This window comes from Pseudorca crassidens, chromosome 11, assembly GCF_039906515.1.
Source record: "Pseudorca crassidens isolate mPseCra1 chromosome 11, mPseCra1.hap1, whole genome shotgun sequence".
NCBI lineage: Eukaryota > Metazoa > Chordata > Mammalia > Artiodactyla > Delphinidae > Pseudorca > Pseudorca crassidens.
In genome coordinates, this window is record NC_090306.1 from 12,572,333 (window position 1) to 12,592,183 (window position 19,851).

General features: G+C 38.9%; 1 protein-coding gene across 2 annotated transcripts in view; it reads left to right on the top strand.

Moving 5' to 3' along the window:
- Positions 1–19,851, top strand: part of DERA (deoxyribose-phosphate aldolase) — a 121,981-nt gene that overhangs the window by 66,193 nt on the left and 35,937 nt on the right. The window contains exon 6 of one of the 2 annotated variants that reach the window (XM_067695793.1): positions 383–511. The exons of the other annotated variant lie outside the window; for it this stretch is intronic. Coding sequence (XP_067551894.1) covers positions 383–511 — 129 coding nt within the window. The remainder of the gene's footprint in view (positions 1–382; positions 512–19,851) is intronic. 2 annotated transcript variants of the gene reach the window in all.

The following is a 19,851-nucleotide window of genomic DNA, read 5'->3' on the forward strand; positions in this document are numbered from 1 at the left end:
TTTTTCTTCAGTTTGCAAAGTAGCATACCCCTGTGTATCTGGTAGATGGATTTCTTTTTTATTGTAAGTAACCATCATATGGAAGCAGTAAAAACTATTTGTAATTTCCATGTCATTATAATGATATTTTAAAAGTTCCATGGCTCAGGACCTTGGGCCAGGGCATAGAAAGAGTTTCAGGATAGCAAACTAAGCATTCCTTGTAACAGGATGTGAACTGCAACAGAACGCTTGAGGTGATATTAAATTGGGGTGATTTTTAGAAAGTGACAAATGGTTTATGTTTCCTAAGTCTGAGATGGGTTCTACCAGCTCTGAACGGCTGCCAGGTTACATTATCACTTGCCTGCTTTGTAACTGCCTCAATTATTTCCTTCCCCAGCCCTGTATGATGAGATTCGTCAGTTTCGCAAGGCCTGTGGGGAGGCTCGTCTCAAAACCATCTTAGCAACAGGAGAACTTGGATCTCTTACGAACGTCTATAAAGCCAGTATGATAGCCATGATGGCAGGTAAGCCAGGTTTTATATTGAAATGATGGTATATACTGCATTGATGTTTTTAGAAGGAATAAGTGAGTCAGAGCATTTGGCTGTTAGCTGCAAGTGCTGACCACTTGGAGTTTGTGTTGGTGGGGCGTCAGATACTTTATGAATACGTGTGCAGTGGGAAGTGTTCGCAAACTTGGCTTTCTTCCACGTTTTTTAGTGGCATTTTATCATTGCACTATCCTTGTAAGGCAGTAGATGGCTCTCTTGTTAGTGAATTGCCTTCTGTGTTATTCTTTGATTATTCATTCATCAACATATGTTAGACAGAAATTTCCTTAACTGACTTCTTCCCCTCTGTGAATTTAGGGTTTGATTTTTCTCAGAGATCCATCTCCATACTGTCTAAGGCAGCCTGTGCTTTGTTTGTGTTAATTTTTTCTTCTTAAATTTAGGGCAGTGTCCTTGTTTTTTATATTTTGAAATGTAGCTTGACTTATTCTTTATCTTTACCAACAGCATGTCTAGCCAGTCATATGCCCAAGCCTGAAACTTGGGAGTCCTGCTGGATTGCCTTTTGTCACCTTCATGTGAATCAGTGAACGATTCTCGGGAGTTCTCCTTTTTTACCGTATCTAATATGTCCTCGCTCCGTTCTGTGTGCTGCTCTCTTAGACCACTGTCCCTCCCCACACGGATCACTTCCGGTCTCCTAACTCGTTTTCCCTGTCTCTACTTCTGTCCCTTTCAATCTGTTCTCCACACTGCTGCCAGAATGATCTCTTTAAAATGCCAGTTTGGTTATGGTACTGCTTGCTGAAAATCCTTCAGTGGCTCCCCTTCATTTTCAAGATACAATATAAATTCCTTCAGCCCGACTTTAAAAAAGGACCTTCCCAGGGAATTCCCTGGTGGTCCAGTGGTTAGGACTCCACACTTCCACTGCAAGGGGCCCAGGTTCGATCCCTGATTGGGGAACTAAGATCCTGCAAGCTGTGTGGCACGGCCAAAAAAATAAAAATAGAAAGGGTCTTTCTCCAGACCCTGCCTGTGCCTCTGCCATCGCCTCCTTTTCCCTGCATACCATATGCTCCAGCTCTCTGGAATTACCCGCTGTGCTCTGCACATGGCACCGTCCAATCCTTTGGAGTCTTTGTACCTGCGGTATCCCTGCCTGGAATGCCTTTTGCCCAAATAGCTCTTGAACATCTTTAGATTCAGCGTAGTTGTCACTCTTCTCGAGGATATTTCCCCAATACTGCTTCCTCCCCCACCACTTGGTTTATTATCCCCTCTGCATGCCCTCATAGTGATCTGTTAAAACCTCTATCAGATACTATCCTGTGACTCAGTATTGGATTTTTAGGTGCCCTACTAGTGGCTCCATGTTTGGAAGATACGTGACTTCTCAGGTCTTAAATCTGGGCCTTTGTTGTGGTCACCCTCTAGATTTTTCTACTCGTGCACTTTTTGAAGACTCAGACGAAGCATCGTTCCCTGGAACTCTATCAGCCAACTAGGCATTAATGAAGCTGTTACTCTGTTCACTGCTGCTGTATCCAAAAGATCTCTGCTCTGCTTGTTTTATTTAGAGCGGAATCTCTGAAAACCCAAGGATAGGGAAGAGTGGATCACTTTAAAGAGTGGGTCATCAGTTATGTTGGCATTTCAGAGGCCCCCAGTAATAGAAGGAACCTGGGCAAAGCCCATTGGAGTCTTAGGTAGACAAGTAGCCTCCCTTTTCACGCTCCTCACCAGGACAAGGGAGTTAGCCCAGAATGCCGGGATCCAGGTCACAGTGAAAGTATATTCATTCTGGGCCGGCAGCCAACCCTGTCCTACTCCCTGCACCTACTGCATAGGATAGGAACATGGTATTAGGTCCTCGTGCTTGGACACTTCTGTTCCATCCTCCATCCCACCCATCACAGCCACAAACAGAAATGTGACTAGAAACACGCTCTCCCCTGTTCCTGTTGGCTTGTATCCATGTCCATGTCATTGTTTATCTCCTTCGTTTCTTCATCTAATCAGCGTCTATTACTGTGAGTAATATAACTTTGTCTGTGAGGTGTTTTACTAGATACGTTATAATAATATTTCTTCACCTTCACACCAGCCCTGTAGTTGATGAAGAAACTTAAGATGGAGAGACTTGCCTAAGGTTCACAGCTAATTGATCACATAAGTCATTATTTGAACCCAGGTCTTCTGGCTTCAGGTGTATTGCTTTTTCAGTTGTAACCCAGCTGTCTCCCAAGGCACTGTGCTAGGTCTTATCATGAATTAAAGGCACATCTTTGTGAAGTATCATGCACTTCCTGGCCCACAGTTTATGCTTCCTATTTTGTTAAGAAGGTACATAACATAAACGAAGTATGTTTTGAAAGATTTTTTAAATTAAAAAAATTTATGGACTAAACTCATGTTTCATCCTATTTCTGTAGTATTTTTTAAAACTGTTTTTGTTTTCTTCAAAATCAACTTCACTGAGGTAAATTTACATTCAATAAAGTTCAAGTGTATGATATGATGAGTTTTGACAATTTGTATATTCCATCATACCAGAATATCCTTTGTTCCCTTTTGCAGTCAGTTCCACTCTTTCTACCTTCCGCTCCAGGTGCAATAACTGACCTGATTTTATCACTATAGATTAGCTTGCCAGTTTTAGAACATCATACTTATATAGTATGTACTCTTTTGTGCTTGTTCCCCCTCCCCCACCCCCGAGGTAATAGCTGTGAGATCTGTCACGTTGTTCTATGTATAAGGAGTTTGCTTAGTGGCTTTTCATTGTACACATATATGAGTTGCTAAATTTATTGGTCTGAAGTGTTTGTAATATTCTCTTGTTAGTCTGATGTCTGTAGGGTCTACGGTTATGTCTCCTTTTTTATTCCCGATATTGGTCATTTTTGTTTTCTGTTGTTACTGTTCTTTGTTTCATTTTGGTAGAAAATAGTCTCGCTAGGGGTCTGCCAGTTTTATTAGTCTTTTCAAAGAGTTCAAGTTGGTTGATCACACTTTTTAGATCTGATTTGCTTGGTTTCCCTTTGGCGTCCTTTTTCTATTAATTGCTGAGAGGGCTGTTAACATCTCCAGATATGATTGTGGATCTGCATACTTATCCTTTTAGTTTTGTCAGCTTTTTCTAACTTTATTATGGAGCTCTGGAGCTCTGTTGTTAAGTATAGACACTTTTAGGATTGGTATGTTTACCTGTTGAATTAGCATATTCATCATTATGACATGTCCCTTGTTATCTCTGGTACTAGACCTTTGTCTGAATGTTCACTTTGTCTAATTTTTTTTTTTTTTTGCGGTACGCGGGCCTCTCACTGCTGTGGCCTCTCCTGTTGCGGAGCACAGGCTCCAGACGCACATGCTCAGCGGCCATAGCTCACGGGCCCAGCCGCTCTGCAGCATGTGGGATCTTCCTGGACCGGGGCACGAACCCGTGTCCCCTGCATCGGCAGGCAGACTCTCAACCACTGCGCCACCAGGGAAGCCCCCACTTTGTCTAATATTACTCTAGCCACACCGGCTTTCTTGTGCTTACCATTTGCATGGTATATCTTTTTCCCATCCTTTTATTTTCAACCCATCTGTGTTTATATATTTAAAGTTATCCCTTAGAGACAGATTTTTAAAAAATTCATTGTGGTATTCTCTGCTTTTTAATTTAAATGTTTTGTCCATATACACTTCACATAATTATTGATATGATAGGATTTAACTGTATCATCTTGCCATTTGCTTCCTCCTTGTTCTGATCTATTTTTGTTCCTCTTTTCCTGCCACCTTTTGGGTTCATCAGATACAGCACTTCATTTTTATTTTTTCTATTGGCTTTTTATCTACAACCTCTTTGTATTTTTCTAGTAGTTGCTCTAGCAAATTACAGTATGCATTCTTAACTTATCACAGTCTACTTAGAATTAACATTACACATGTACCATAGAGATAGTGCAAGTTTGGGTCCAGACCACTGCAATGAAGCGAATATTGCAATAAAGCAAATCACATGAATTTTTTGGTTTCCCAGTTCATATAAAAGTTATGTTTACACTGTACTATAATCTATTAAGTGTACTATAGCATTATGTCAAAAAAATATATACATACCTTAGTTAAAAAATACTTTATTGCAAAAAATGCTAACCATCATTTGTGCCTTCAAAGAGTTGTAATGTTTTTTTGCAGTAGTAACATCAAAGATTTCTGATCACAGATCACTGTAACAAATATAATAGTAATGAAAATTTTTGAAATATTTCAAGAATTACCAAAATGTGGCACAGAGACACAGAGTGAGCAACTGCTGTTGGAAAAATGGTGCCAACAGACTTGCTTGTTGCAGGGTTGCCACACACCTTCAATTTGTAGAAAATGCAATATCTGTAAAGTGTAATAATGCAAAGCGCAGTAAAGCAAAGCACGATAAAATAAGGTATGCCTGTATTCCACTTTACACTTCAAATGGCACAAATGTAAAAACCTTACAGCAGTTCCATTTGCACCCTCATTAGTCCTTTGAATTATTTTAATGTACTTCTTCTTCCAACTATTTATAAACTATTCCTCAAAATGATGTGATTTTTGTTTTGACAGTCATTTGTCTTTTAAGGAAATTAAAAGGAAAAAAACTAAGTAAAACTAGTCTTCTACATGTCATTTCCATCTTTTATCCTTCCTGTAGTCTGCTGGTGATTAATTCTCTCAGATTTTGTTCATTGGAAAATGTCTTTATTTCACTCCCATTTTTCAAGGATGGTTTGCTGAATATAGAGTTTCAGGTTACAGTTTTATTTTTATTTCAGTGCTTAACCATATCATTCCATTTCTTGGAATTCTATTTCTTCTTGTTTTCTTATAAGTAATGTTTTATCAACTACCCAGTCAGTATTTTCTCTTTATCTTTGTTTTTCACTAATTTGACTGTGAGGTGCCTAAGTGTGGGTTTCTTTGTATTCATCCTGCTTGTAGTTTGCTGAGCTTCTTGGATTTGTAGGTTGTTGTTTTAGGACTTCTCTGCCCCACTCTCTTTCCTTCTAGGACCCAAGCACCTGAGTGTTAGATATTGTCTCACAGCTTACTGGCGCCTATTCATTTTAATTTTAATCTTTCTCCCCCGCCTCTGTTTTTCTGTGTGGCTAATATACGTGGATCTTTCTTCAAGTTCATTGACCCTTACTTTCCACCTAAAATTTACTTTTATGCCCATCCATTGAAATTTATGCTCCTGAACATTTTTAGTTTTAGAATCCATTTATTCTTTTTTAGAATTCTAATTTTTCTGCTGTTTCCCATTTTTTCACTCATTGAGATCATTCTTTCTTTAAAATCCTTGAACATATCTGTAACAGCTGATTAAAGTCCTTGTCTGCTTATTTGTATATCTTAATTATCTTAAGGTCTGTATCTTGAGCTGCCTATTTCCCAATGCCTAAAAATAGTTGCCTTATGTATTTTGCTCAGTTATATAGTTATTTATAGCAGGAGGGCAAGTCTGGTAACATTTCTTCTCACATGTCTGGAATTCTTCATGGCTTTTGTTTTCCCATTAATTTAGCATCATAAATCTCAAAAGGAAAGGGGTTTGTCATTTACATTCATAATAATTTTTATCTTACAACTTTGATAGCCATTTCGATTATTCTCTCAAACACAGTTCTCTAAAGAGAGCAAGGTGGAAATACATAACTACGTTAGTCTAGTATCATACATCATTGTCAGTAAAATCTTAGCCAGGGTGTGTTTATATTTTTGCTCAAATAAGTGATTCGTAGCCTCCTTTTGGTTTATTCTTGTTTAGGAATCTCTCAGAATGTTTTAGGGGAAGGAGCCATGTTCATAGGAGTTAGAAGACCTGGACTCTTGCTCTATCTTGCAGAATTTGTGACCTTGAACAAATAAATTAATCTGATTATAACTTCAGATGAAGTAATGTATGTGACCTGTGGTGTAAGTGTAGGAGGTGAAAGCTATTGAGCTGGATTACACTGTGTACTGATCCCAAAGCTTCCTGTATTCATAGGATTGTTCATTGAGTCTTACATATGAACTTCTTTTGCTGGCTTTTGACTCTGTCTTAAAAAAGAAAGGTGCAAAGGATATCTGATTCGTTGAGAATCGCAATTAGACGTGGCCCAGTTTCTTTTTCTTACGGCACAGTTCTTAGCCATGGTTGTCATTGCTCCTGATTCTTTTACAGTGGAAGCGGTAGCAGCCACCTCAGCTCTTCAGACATGTATACGGTCACTTATTCAGCAGCCACAATGATCCAGAACCGAGCCAGGAACCAGAAAAAAATAAGTCAATAAAACATTTTGCATAGATGAAATATATGTGGTATAATGTATAATACAACGGTAATAATAGGTAACATTTCTTGAGCATTTACCGTGTGACAGGTACTATTTTAAGGGCTTCATATATATTTACATTTAACCTTCACAACAACTCTACGAGGTAGGTACTCTCCTATGGTAAAATAAGAACATCAGTTAAAAGGCTATCTTTGCTGCTATTCTGTACGGTCATTTTTGCTATTTGTAACATCCCAGGTATTTCTGTCTTTGTTATATCATTTTCTGTATCTGTTATAGCCTTCTCCCCTCCTGTTAGCTGTTTTTAAAGATTTAAGTGAACTTTTCCTACTCTGTCAAATCTCTCTATTATCCTTTAAAGGCAGAATTAATTGTTCATACTGTCCTTCTCTTAGGTATATAATACCAGGAGAATTAATACTGGTATATAAATACCAGTAGCATTTGTCATCTAGTATCACCATCAGTTGTTTTACCTCTTAGTTTTTTTTATAAAACTATGAACCTCCTTGAGGCCAAGAATTATCTTACTTATCTGTATTCCCCTTTGATTGCTACCCTGCCTGACATCTAGGAGAGCCTAAGGAAATATTTTGGAATACACCAATGAGTCAGTGAGAAAGACAGACAGAGGTAAGGAAGAGTGAAAATAGGCAAAGTGAAATTAGATTAGATTAGGTCTAGATTCATCTTCCCAGATGTGCCACCACCTTGTAAAGTTTGGACATGTTATTTTGAGAGTTTTTATTTTAATTGAAAAAAAGATAGAAAATGTATACCTTTGACAAGGAGATTATATATACAAAGTATGGCTTAGGCAATCGAAGCAGTGGTATGATGTATAAAAGTTTTGTAGGATTCTCAGAAAGTTCTAGAAGCAAGGAAAAGACCAAGGAGAACTTTTTACCTTGGCTTTTTGGTCATTGAAAATGGATCTTACTTTTACATTAGTGGAAATGTGGTGAGAGAAATATAAATAAAGGAGAAGGTGAGGTGGGAATACGGTTTGAAGGGAAAATAATCAGGGAAGAGAAACGAGAGCCATATTTTTTTCATCAAACAAGCCAAGAACAAGGTGATAGGAAGTAAGATAGAAAGGGAAACATGCTTATAGAAAAGAGAAGTCAAAAAGCTGACCTGCTAAGGGATTTCAGCCCAGCAAATGCACACATTAAGAATAAGGCCGGAATGTAGAAAAGTGGCTTTATCTTTCAGTAGCCTGGACTGTTTGCACACATGCAACAGCTAACAAGCTCTGCTCTGAAGTTATGCTAGACCTTATCTTTGGACATAATGCAGGCATGATAAATAAGGCTGGAGTAGAAAAGCACTAAGGATGCAATCATAATGTCATCAGGTTTGAACTGCTGATGAAGATCTGTGGGAAGAGTACTAACATAAAAATATGGGCTTGAGAAAAGCAGACCTTGAAGGGAATGCAAAGTGAGTTTTGAGCTTGGCTGGGGTTTTGCAACATATAGGAGATGAAAAATGAAAAAAGTAGGAACCAGGGGAGGGAATACTCGAAATTCAACCCGATAAGATCAAAGTAATACAGAAACAATGAGACGAAGCAAAGAAATAGACAAAAATAGGAGGGAAGCCATTAAGTAAATAAAATAAAGGGGGAAAATAGTGGGAAACTTGCTATGACTAAAGGAAACCAAACTCCTAAAAAATGCCATGATTAATAGCAAATTAACATCTAAGATTTTTTTAAAAACATTTAAAAAATTTAAAAATATGAACCAAATAGTAGAATAAAAGACCGTGTAGATTTATTTTTCTAAAGATTGTCAGAAGTCACACTGAGTCCTTCATCTTAGGCTGCAAATCTTTGTATTCTCGAGGAGTATTGATCCAGATGGCACATACAGACCCCTGGGGTGTTCCAGCCTGTTTTTTTTTGTTTGTTTGTTTTTGTTTTTTAAGTAAGATCTTGCCTTTCATAGGAAAGCATTTAATTTATGAAAAAGTATGCTTCAGTTGAAAGTTTATCACAGGGGAAAGCATAAGAATATAGATGTGCATTAGGTTAAGAGGTAAAGAATTTAAAGTGTAAATTTATTTACAGTTCCTTAAACTAGCCCTGAAAATTAAACCACTTACAGGGTAAAAACTAATTAACTTGCCATCTCATTCAAGGAGTCAATTTAAATTCAAGGCCCCAAGCAAAAATATCAGAAAGTTTACCTTCACTCACCCACGCCCTCCCCATCCTTTCTTGAGTGCAAAGTAAAAAACTGCAGAAGAGAGGAGTTATCATGTTTTCTGGCCTCCCAGCAGTACAGGAACTACTGATGGTGCATTTTGGTCTATGCATGTCATTTTTATAAAAGGTTAAGTCTATACATTTAAGCATAAAGCATTTTCTGTGGCTCTTCACGGCTGGGCTTCTGGAGGGAAAAAAAAAAAGGGAAAGCTTGAAAGCTTAGTTTTTTGTGTGTTGTATACTAGCCTGTGTAAAATTTTACTGTGTGAAATTTTTTTTAAATGTAACCCACCTTATTCCCAAAGCACATGACTGCCTTCTACAGACCTGGCTTTGCCTAGAGAAGTTCCCGGCACAAAGGCTCGCACGTAACAAGTGCCTAGAAAATGCTCATTGATGGGTTAGGTTATCAGGTACAAGGACATCAATAGATACCTTTGTAAACAACATGCATAAAATTCATTTTTTTAAAGAAATTTGTATTTTCTCAGCAAAAGAATAAGGGATTTTTCTTAATGAAATTCTGGTATACGACATAGAGGTGAGACCTATAGGTAGTTGCTCATGTCTCTGAGATTCTGTTATTCATTTGTCTTTAATTCCTAACACGTTAACTTTTGTTACTTACTCTTTAACGTCTGTGCCAGGTAGTTACTGATCTTTTAGCAAACTCTTAAATGCTGGGAAATTGGAATCCTCGAATGGGTCCCTCAGTACTTTGTACCAGGTAGATACTTGATAAACATATTTGTTGAATGATTTCGTGAATAAAGGTTAGCAAATCATGTGAAGTTAGTAGTTTACTGAGTTCTTTTTGCGGTTGTTTTAAGAGGGAAGTAGGGGAGGTACCTTATCAGTGTTGAGTGGCTGGAGACCTGAAGCTCGGAAGTTAAGTGACGAGACCAGGGCCACGCATTTAGGACGTGGCAGGATTCTGGAGGACTCTGGACTCCAAATTCCATGCTTTAGTTATCGTGCAGTTCTGCTCTCCACCCTGCAGTTGATCTGAATCATGTAAGATACGTTTAAGCTGTGTTTAACCTTTGGAGGCACAGATGTCTTTCTGGAGTCACTGAATGAGATTTATATATTGAGCTGTACTTTTCTATTGAGGACAAGAAAAATAAGACAATAGACCGTTTGGAGAAAAACTCTAGGGGGTGGTGGACATGAAGTACACATGAAAGAGCAAGTTGAAAGCAAGCCTAGAGCCCCGCCTATGATGGGCCCACAGCAAATCCTCGTTGAAATGGAAAGGAAAGTTGCAAGAGGACCCTGACCTCAGGCAGCTTCCACTGTAATTTTGTGTCCACCTGCGCTGCTGATGGTTCCATGATGATACACTTGGCACGTGAACAGGGTCATGCTTATCAACTGCTACTTGAGTTCTGTACTAAGGTTTTTGTTTGTTTTCAGATTCCCCTCCCTGGGGTGCCCAGGGAACAGCTAGGGAGTGACAGTGGAAGTGGACCTTTTTCTTGTCCACCTGAGGAAGGAGAAGGAGAGAGGACAAGGCTGAGGACAGTGTAAGAATGAAGGAGCAGAGGGATGAGGTGAAAGGGTGCAGAGGACGGGAATGGTATTGGAACGTGTGGTATTGTAGCGTGGGATGAGGGAAGTTGAAACCTTCCCATGAAGAGTGATGCAAAAGATAGGGGCGCCTTATTTAGGAGAAGCACGATCATTGGGGCTGTGGTATTGTGTTCAAATACTTGTACACACATATATACACAAAAAATGATGAAAAAGCATGATTGTTATCTATTACTCCAAGGTAGGAGGGCTGGGACCATCTTTTAGAAGTTATAGGAAGATGGATTTTGGCCTGGTATAAAGCAGAGTTTTGTTAAAGTCCAAGTATTCTGGAACTTGGATGGGCCACGTCAGGAGGTAGGAGGTGTTCAAAGCACAGGCTGGGCGACAGCCTGATGGAGCCAGTGTTAGATACTCAGCAACCATTGGGGTGCTTTCTGCTTTGGAGTCAAGTGTGATCCTAGAAGAAGAAGCGTTTTATGTGAATCTTTGGACCTAAACATTAAATGTGATCCTTTGGAGTCGCGTCTGATCCTAGAGGAGAAAAATATTTTACACGCACGCACACACACAGGTTGTGCATGTGTGAGAAATTTCTGGGTAGATTTCTAGACAGGGCCCCCAAATATGGAATTAATGGGAAAAGAGGGAGGGTGTTGGTTTTCTAGGATTGCCATAACAAAGTACCTCAAACTCGGTGGCTTAAAACAACAGACATTTATTCTCATGGTTCTGGAGGGTAGACGTCCAAAATCAAGGTGTCCACAGGGCCGTGCTGCCTCTGAAATCTGCAGCGGAGAATCCTTTCCTGCTAGAAAGCTTCTGGTGCTGGCTGGCAATACTTGGCATTCCTTGGCTTATAGAGGCATCACTCCAATCCCTGCTTCCATCATCACATGGTCATCTTCTCCCTGTGTATTTCTGCATCTCTTCTCTTCTTATAAGGACATCCACCATGTAATGGCCCGCCTTACTTAGTAAGACCTTACCTTTACTTAAGTAATTGCGTTTGCAATGATGCTATTTTCAAATAGGTCACTTTCTGAGGTACTGGGGTTTGGAACTTCAGCATATATTTTTAGGGGGCACAGTTCAACCCATAACAAGAGAAGTGGGGTTCTTGCACTGTGGTTCTATTATTTCCTGTAAAGACCTGAAGAAGTTCGAGAAAAATACTTTGAGTCAAACCAGCAAACTTAAATTCAGGTACAAAAGATTGATTTTTCCCTCTAAGCAATGTTGGTTGGCTTTGTGGATAGGGGAAATCTAGTAGATACTGAATATTTTTATCTGCAAAAAGCATTTGGTAAGGTTCTCAATGGGAGATTAATGGCTAAAATAAAGAATGAGGCATTAGGAGATAAATTTGCTTATGAGCAAGAGACAGAGACTAACAGTAGAAGGAAACACTTTTTAGATTGGAAAGGAGTGACATACAGCACAAGCCAGGAATCAGCTTTGGGACCTATGGGTTTTTCACTTTATTTTTATTGGACTTTGTAATAAAAATACAGATCTTCAAACAGTCCAAGACACAGAGTGAGTAATACTACAAGCGTCAGTAATCCAAAGTTATTATGTATCGTAAACTAAATGATAATAAATACTGACACAAGACTACACAATGTGCTGTAATATTATAAAATGGAGCAAGCAATTCTCCTGTATTCTCTTTTCTTCTGCATTTCTTTGTTTTTCAAAAAATATTTGCAAGTTTCTAGGTTTACTTTATAAGCCAAATCAATGAAAAAAAATATTTTAAACTTGGAAAGATGTGTTAACTAAGAGAAAAATTGCTTGAAGCAAGACAAAGGTTATAATGCCATCCCTAGAATAAAGAAATTAGGGACCCTGTATGTTAAATTGCTCAGTGAGCTATTGAACAAAAAGATTTCAGGAGCGAGGGGGCGTTATTGAAATCATCAGCTTATTCTGCAGTCATGGCTTTAATGGAAGCATGTGCAAAAAAGTCATTGTTAGAATGATAAAACTACATATCTGAGGGAGTGAAATATTATAGTATGGAAACTTTTTTCTTTTCTTTTCCTTTTTAAAAATTTGAACATAATGGCTCTAAAAAAAAAATCTATAAAATTGAGTGATTGTATATGTAACTTTTGTCCTCCCAGGAACTAGTTGAGTATGTGGGCAACATACTTTTCAAATTGGAATTTTGCCTGCAACTCCTTCTGTCTCAGTCACTAAAAGGTCTTTGCAGATTCCTGACTGTTTTTTCTTGACTTGTACATTGTCAGATAAGCCAAGAGAAATAGAGCAGCTAAACATTAAAAAATTAACTCATAAAAGTTCTAAATGCTTTGAAAACTGGGAAGGCTCATAAAGAATCTTGTTCATCTCAAAGCTTTCATTTTATAGGTGAGAAAACCGAGATCCAGGAAAGTCAGATTCAGAAGGAATTTACCCCAGAACAGATAAGTCAAAACACGGTCTAGAACGAGGTTCTCAGCCCAGGCTGCAAATCAGAATATCCTGAAGTGCTTCTTCCATAAACTGGTGAAAAGATCCTACCACCCAGAGGTTCTGATTTTAATGGTCTTGAATGGAATCAGTACTTTTTAAAATCTTCTCCTGGTGTGTCTACTGTGTAGGCAGGAATGAGAGCCTCTGATCTGGAATCTAGGTTTCCTGGTGTTAAGACAAGAAGTTTTTCCACTCACCCTGATAGTTTAGAAATTATTCAGAGAGAGAATTTCAAATTCAAGGGGAAAAACCTTTAACGAAGATACTCCACAATGAACAGGCTGATTGTCCCTGTAGTTACAGATGGCTTGTTGGGAACTCTGAACCTATATTCCCACAGAAACAAGATCATAAGTGGTTATTTGCTCTCTCTGCCAGGCCTGAGTTTAGCAGACAGAATAACTGAAGTTTAGCTCTGCAGCAGTAGTTCTGTACGTCCTAACTGACACGTGACAATGGTTTTTTTTTGGAAGGACGTGAATTTGTATTTCTAATTAGGTGTCTAGGAATATTTTTCATCCTTCTGCCGCCTTGATAGTATTGAGGTCTCTCCTCCTTCCATCTGCAAGTTATTAGGTTTAGGGTTTGAATGGGGACTCCCCACAGTTCCAAGCTGTGCTGGGGGGATGGGAGGAAATGAGGGGGTGAGGGGTGGTAACAGCTGTGGTGAAGACGGAGGGGCTGGGGGAAGGGCTAGTTGGGAAGAGAAGGGCTAGGTTTTCTGTCATCCTAATACCTAGGGTGTTTGTTTCCCTCGAGTGGGCTCATCCAGCAAGTATTTCATGAACATCTAATGTTTATCAGTGCTATTCTGGACATTGGAGAAGGATGAGGGAGAGAAAAATAAGTAAGATGTAGCTCCTTCCCTTTAAACACTAAAAATCTTTTAGTCTGGTGAGGAGGTGAAAATGGGGTTTATGGTTTGCCCTGTCGGGAACCCAGAGGCCAAAGGGACTCTTGCGCTGGGGCTGCAGGAACCTGGCGAACCCTCTGGAGGACTCATGGATGGGTTTGCAAAGCAAGTGGCCTTTGTGGAGGAGTCATTAGGTGCAGAGGTAGAGGAAGGGCGTTTCAGGCAGAGAAGCACGTGCCCTCTTATACCGGTGAAGAGCATGTCATGGTGAGAACGCTGGTATGTTTGGGGTGGAGAAGTGGTGGGAGAAGCGGAGGAGGAAGCAGGTAAGCTGTCTGGGGCTTATGGCCATGCTGTGGAGTTTGTGTTCCCATCTGTGGGTGTGGAGAGTTTTTAGCCTTTGAAAGTTTATAGCCGGGAAATGAGCAATCGCTTAATTCATTCATCCATTTATTCCTCCACCATGTGCCAGGCACAAGGGATAGAGATCAATAAGACATCCTTACTCCAGGCTCCTCTTCCTCCCTTACTGCTCTCTGCAGTACTGGAGCAGTGATCAGATTTCCACTTTAGGGGCAATGGATTTGGGCTGGAGGCGGGGAAGCTGTTAGGAAGCTGTTGTAGCAGTCTGGCCAACCAGGACGAGGAGCTGAACCGGGGCAGTACGGGGGGGTGGAGAGGAGTGGACGGCCGTGGCGGGTATTAAGGGGGCGGAATGGATAGTACTTGGTGAATGGTTGTCTGCTGAGCAGGGAAGGGAGAGGACAGAACAACTTATCATGGTGCACTTTATCAGGTTAGGGAATTCAAGAGAAACAAGGCTTTTTCCAGCCCAGGAAGCTGAGCCTCTGCTTCCCATTACAAGACCTCCACCTGCTCATTCTGTTGTCGGCTTGTTGCAGAACCCACCGTAGTCTCACCAGTTTTTCCCTACCCTTCTGTTCTTGTAACAAGGAAAGGAGTTTTTAAGGAAATCTGAGCAAGACTATGAAGATAAAAGAGAGGCTATTTTTCGGTTTAAAAACATTAGCAAGACAAAGCACATAAAGCAAAATGGAGAATGAATACAGTTATTTTGGTGATTCGGAGGAAAAGGAAATTCATGTTTTTACTTCAGTTATCAGGATGATGCTTCGCTTTCCTAGTGACCCAAGATTGAGTGTTATAATATGCTTTTTGTAAAAAAAAATATCATTAACTAGGGCATTGAAAGTTAAGTTTCCTATGTTACAAAGCTGCTAAGTTCGGCAGGGACAATGGGGGAGGCACTGAACAGTCAATGAAATGGGAAAGAATTTAGATCATCCATGTCACATGCAGCCAGCAAAAGGCTGTTTGTAGAATGTTAGCTGCTATCACACTGGTTTTATGTTAACATTCTAGTGAATAATTAAAATTTTCCTGTTTATTTTTTAATAAAAAGGAAAAGCACGTAAATTACCTCAGAGTTTATAATATTATGTGTAGTCACATTCAGAGATGTAGAGGTTTCTGAGTAGGATTGCAGACTAGATAACTTAGACAGTTAAAAAGCAGATTTTCTTCTGCCATTCCAGGTGTTCTCATCTCACCGTGTTCATTATTATAATGCCTTTCAAAAATATAAAATGAAAATCCTTAAAACTATTACTTTGAGACATTTTCATTAGAGGTGGTATTTTCTAAATTGAGTGGTTATTAAATATATTTTTTCTGCTGAAATTATTTTTGAAGTACATTTCTCATTTTCATCTTCTGTCCATAAGCACACACCCAGGCATGGCGGGTTCTCTCTTCCCGCTTTGCTTTTTAACATCCGGACTCCCATGAGGTGATCAGGGACTCCCTTATAATTCACTATACTTTTCAGTTAAACCCACCCTTCTCCACTACTGTTTTCCTTGGTTGTTCCTTGAGGGCTAGACTGGAAAAGCTTGGGATTTTTATTCAAGCAATTGACTCAGAGAAAAAGCAGCTCGTGCACAGATAGGGAAGAGATTCAGCCTCGGAAACAAAGAGGAGACAGACGTTGGGAAGCCACAGTCTTACGGTCTTGGGTGATGCTGTATTTGATGCTTTTACGGATGTATTCACGGTCCCAGAAGAAGAAGAGAAAAAGAAAGGGACTGAGAAAATATTTGAAGAAATTATAGTTGAAAACCTCCCTAATATGGGAAAGAAAATAGTCAAGTCCAGGAAGCACACAGAATCCCATACAGGATAAATCCAAGGAGAAACATGCCAAGACACATATTAATCAAACTATCAAAAATTAAATACAAAGAAAAAATATTAAAAGCAGCAAGGGAAAAGCAACAAATTACATACAAGGGAATCCCCATAAGGTTAACAGCTGATCTTTCAGCAGAAACTCTGCAAGCCAGAAGGGAGTGACAGGACGTATTTAAAGTGATGAAAGGGAAAAACCTACAACTAAGGTTACTCTACCCAGCAAAGATATCATTCAGATTCGATGGAGAAATTAAAACCTTTATAGACAAGGAAAAGCTAAGAGAATTCAGCACCACCATACCAGCTTTACAGCACATGCTAAAGGAACTTCTCTAGGCAGGAAACACAAGAGAAGGAAAAGACCTACAATAATGAACCCAAAACAATTAAGAAAATGGGAATAGGAACATACATATCGGTAATTAGCTTAAATGTAAATGATTTAAATGCTCCAACCAAAAGACATAGACTGGCTGAATGGATACAAAAACAAGACCCGTATATATGCTGTCTACAAGAGACCCACTTCAGACCTAGGGACACATACAGACTGAAAGTGAAGGGATGAAAAAAGATATTTCATGCAAATGGAAACCAAAAGAAAGCTGGAGTAGCAATTCTCATATCAGACAAAATAGACTTTAAAATAAAGACTATTACAAGACACAAAGAAGGACACCACATAATGATCAAGGGATCAATCCAAGAAGAAGATATAACAATTGTAAATATTTATGCACCCATCATAGGAGCTCCTCAATACATCAGGCAAATGCTAACAGCCATAAAAGGGGAAATCGACAGCAACACAATCACAGTAGGGGACTTTAACACCCCACCTTCACCAATGGACGGATCATCCAAAATGAAAATAAATAACATAGGACATTCCATCCAAAAACAGCAGAATACACTTTCTTCTCAAGTGCTCATGGAACATTCTCCAGGATAGGTCATATCTTGGGTCACAAATCAAGCCTTGATGAATTTAAGAAAATTGAAATCGTATCAAGTATATTTCCCAACCACAATGCTATGAGACTAGATATCAGTTACAGGAAAAAAAAAACTGTAAAAATACAAACACATGGAGGCTAAACCATACGTTACTAAATAACCAAGAGATCACTGAAGAAATCAAAGAGGAAATGAAAAAATACCTAGAGACAAATGACAACGAAAACACGACGACCCAAAACCCATGGGATGCAGCAAAATCAGTTCTAAGAGAGAAGTTTATACCTATACAATCCTACCTCAAGAAACAAGAAACATCTCAAATAAACAACCTAACCTTACACCTAAAGCAATTAGAGAAAGAACAAAAAAACCCCCAAAGTTAGCAGAAGGAAAGAAATCATAAAGATCAGATAAGAAATGAAGGAAATGATAGCAAAGATCAGTAAAGCTAAGAGCTGGTTCTTTGAGAAGATAAACAAATCGATAAACCATTAGCCAGACTCATGAAGAAGAAAAAGGGCGAAGACTCAAATCAACAGAATTAGAAATGAAAAAGGAGAAGTAACAACTGATACTGCAGAAATACAAAGGATCATGAGAGATTACTACAAGCAACTCTATGCCAATAAAATGGACAACCTGGAAGAAATGGACAAATTCTTAGAAAAGCACAACCTTCCGAGACGGAACCAGGAAAAAATAGAAAATATAAACAGACCAATCACAAGCTGAAATTGAGACCTTGATTAAAAATCTTCCAACAAACCAAAACCCAGCACCAGATGGTTTCACAGGTGAATTCTATGAAACATTTAGAGAAGAGCTAACACCTACCCTTCTCAAACTCTTCCAAAACATAGCAGAGGGAGGAACACTCCCAAACTCATTCTACGAGGCCACCATCACCCTGATACCAAAACCAGACAAGGATGTCACAAAGAAAGAAAACTACAGGCCAATATCTCTGATGAACATAGATGTAAAAATCCTCAACAAAATACTAGCAAACAGAATCCAACAGCACATTAAAAGGATCATACACCATGATCAAGTGGGGTTTATCCCAGGAATACAAGGATTCTTCAGTGTACACAAATCAATCAATGTGGTAAACCATATTAACAAATTGAAGGAGAAAAACCATATGATCATCTCGGTAGATGCAGAAAAAGCTTTCGACAAAATCCAACACCCATTTATGATAAAAACCCTCCAGAAAGTTGGCATAGAGGGAACTTAACTCAACATAATAAAGGCCATATATGCCAAACCCACAGCCAACATCGTTCTCAGTGGTGAAAAACTGAAAGCATTTCCACTAAGATCAGGAACAAGGCAAGGATGTCCACTCTCACTGCCGTTATTCAACATAGTTTTGGAAGTTGTAGCCACAGCAGTCAGAGAAGAAAAAGAAATAAAAGGAATCCAAATTGGACAAGAAGAAGGAAAACTGTCACTGTTTGCAGATGACATGATATTATACATAGAGAATCCTAAAGATGCTACCAAAAAACTACTAGAGCTAATCTATGAATTTGGTAAAGTAGCAGGATACAAAATTAATGCACAGAAACCTCTTGCATTCCTATACACTAATGATGAAAAATCTGAAAGAGAAATTATGGGAACACTCCCATTTACCATGGCGACAAAAAGAATAAAATACCTAGGAAGACACCTACCTAAGGAGAAAAAAGACCTGTATTTACAAAACTATAAGTCACTGATGAAAGAAATTAAAGATGATACAAACAGATGGAGAGATATACCATGTTCTTGGATTGGAAGAATCCACCTTGTGAAAATGACTATACTACCCAAAGCAATCTACAGATTCAGTGCAATCCCTATCAAACTACCACTGGCATTTTTCACAGAACTAGCACAAAAAATTTCACAGTCTGCATGGAAACACAAAAGACCCCGAATAGCCAAAGCAATCTTGAGAAGGAAAAACGGAGCTGGAGGAATCAGGCTCCCTGACTTCAGACTACAAAGCTACAGTAATCAAGACAGTATGGTACTGTCACAAAAACAGAAATATAGATCAATGGAACAGGATAGAAAGCCCAGAGATAAACCCATGCACATATGGTCACTTTATCTTTGATAAAGGAGGCAAGAATATACAATGGAGAAAAGACAGCCTCTTCAATAAGTGGTGCTGGGAAAACTGGACAGCTACATGTAAAAGAATGAAACTAGAACACTCCCTAACACCATACACAAAAATAAACTGAAAATGGATTAAAGACCTAAATGTAAGGCCAGACACTATAAAACACTTAGAGAAAAACATAGGCAGAACACTCTATGACATAAATCACAGCAAGATCCTTTTGACCCACCTTGTAGAGAAATGGAAATAAAAACAAAAATAAACAAATGGGACCTAATGAAACTTAAAAGCTTTTGCACAGCAAAGGAAACCATAAACAAGACGAAAAGACAACCCTCAGAATGGGAGAAAATATTTGCAAATGAAGTAACGGACAAAGGATTAATCTCCGAAATATACAAGCAGCTGATGTAGCTCAATATCAAGAAAACAAGCAACCCAATCCAAAAATGGGCAGAAGAGCTAAATAGACATTTCTCCAAAGAAGATATACAGACTGCCAACAAACACGTGAAAGAATGCTCAACATCACTAATCATTAGGGAAATGCAAATCAAAACTACAATGAAGTATCACCTCACACTGGTCAGAATGGCCATCATCAAAAAATCTACAAACAATAAATGGTGGAGAGGGTGTGGAGAAAAGGGAACCCTCTTGCAC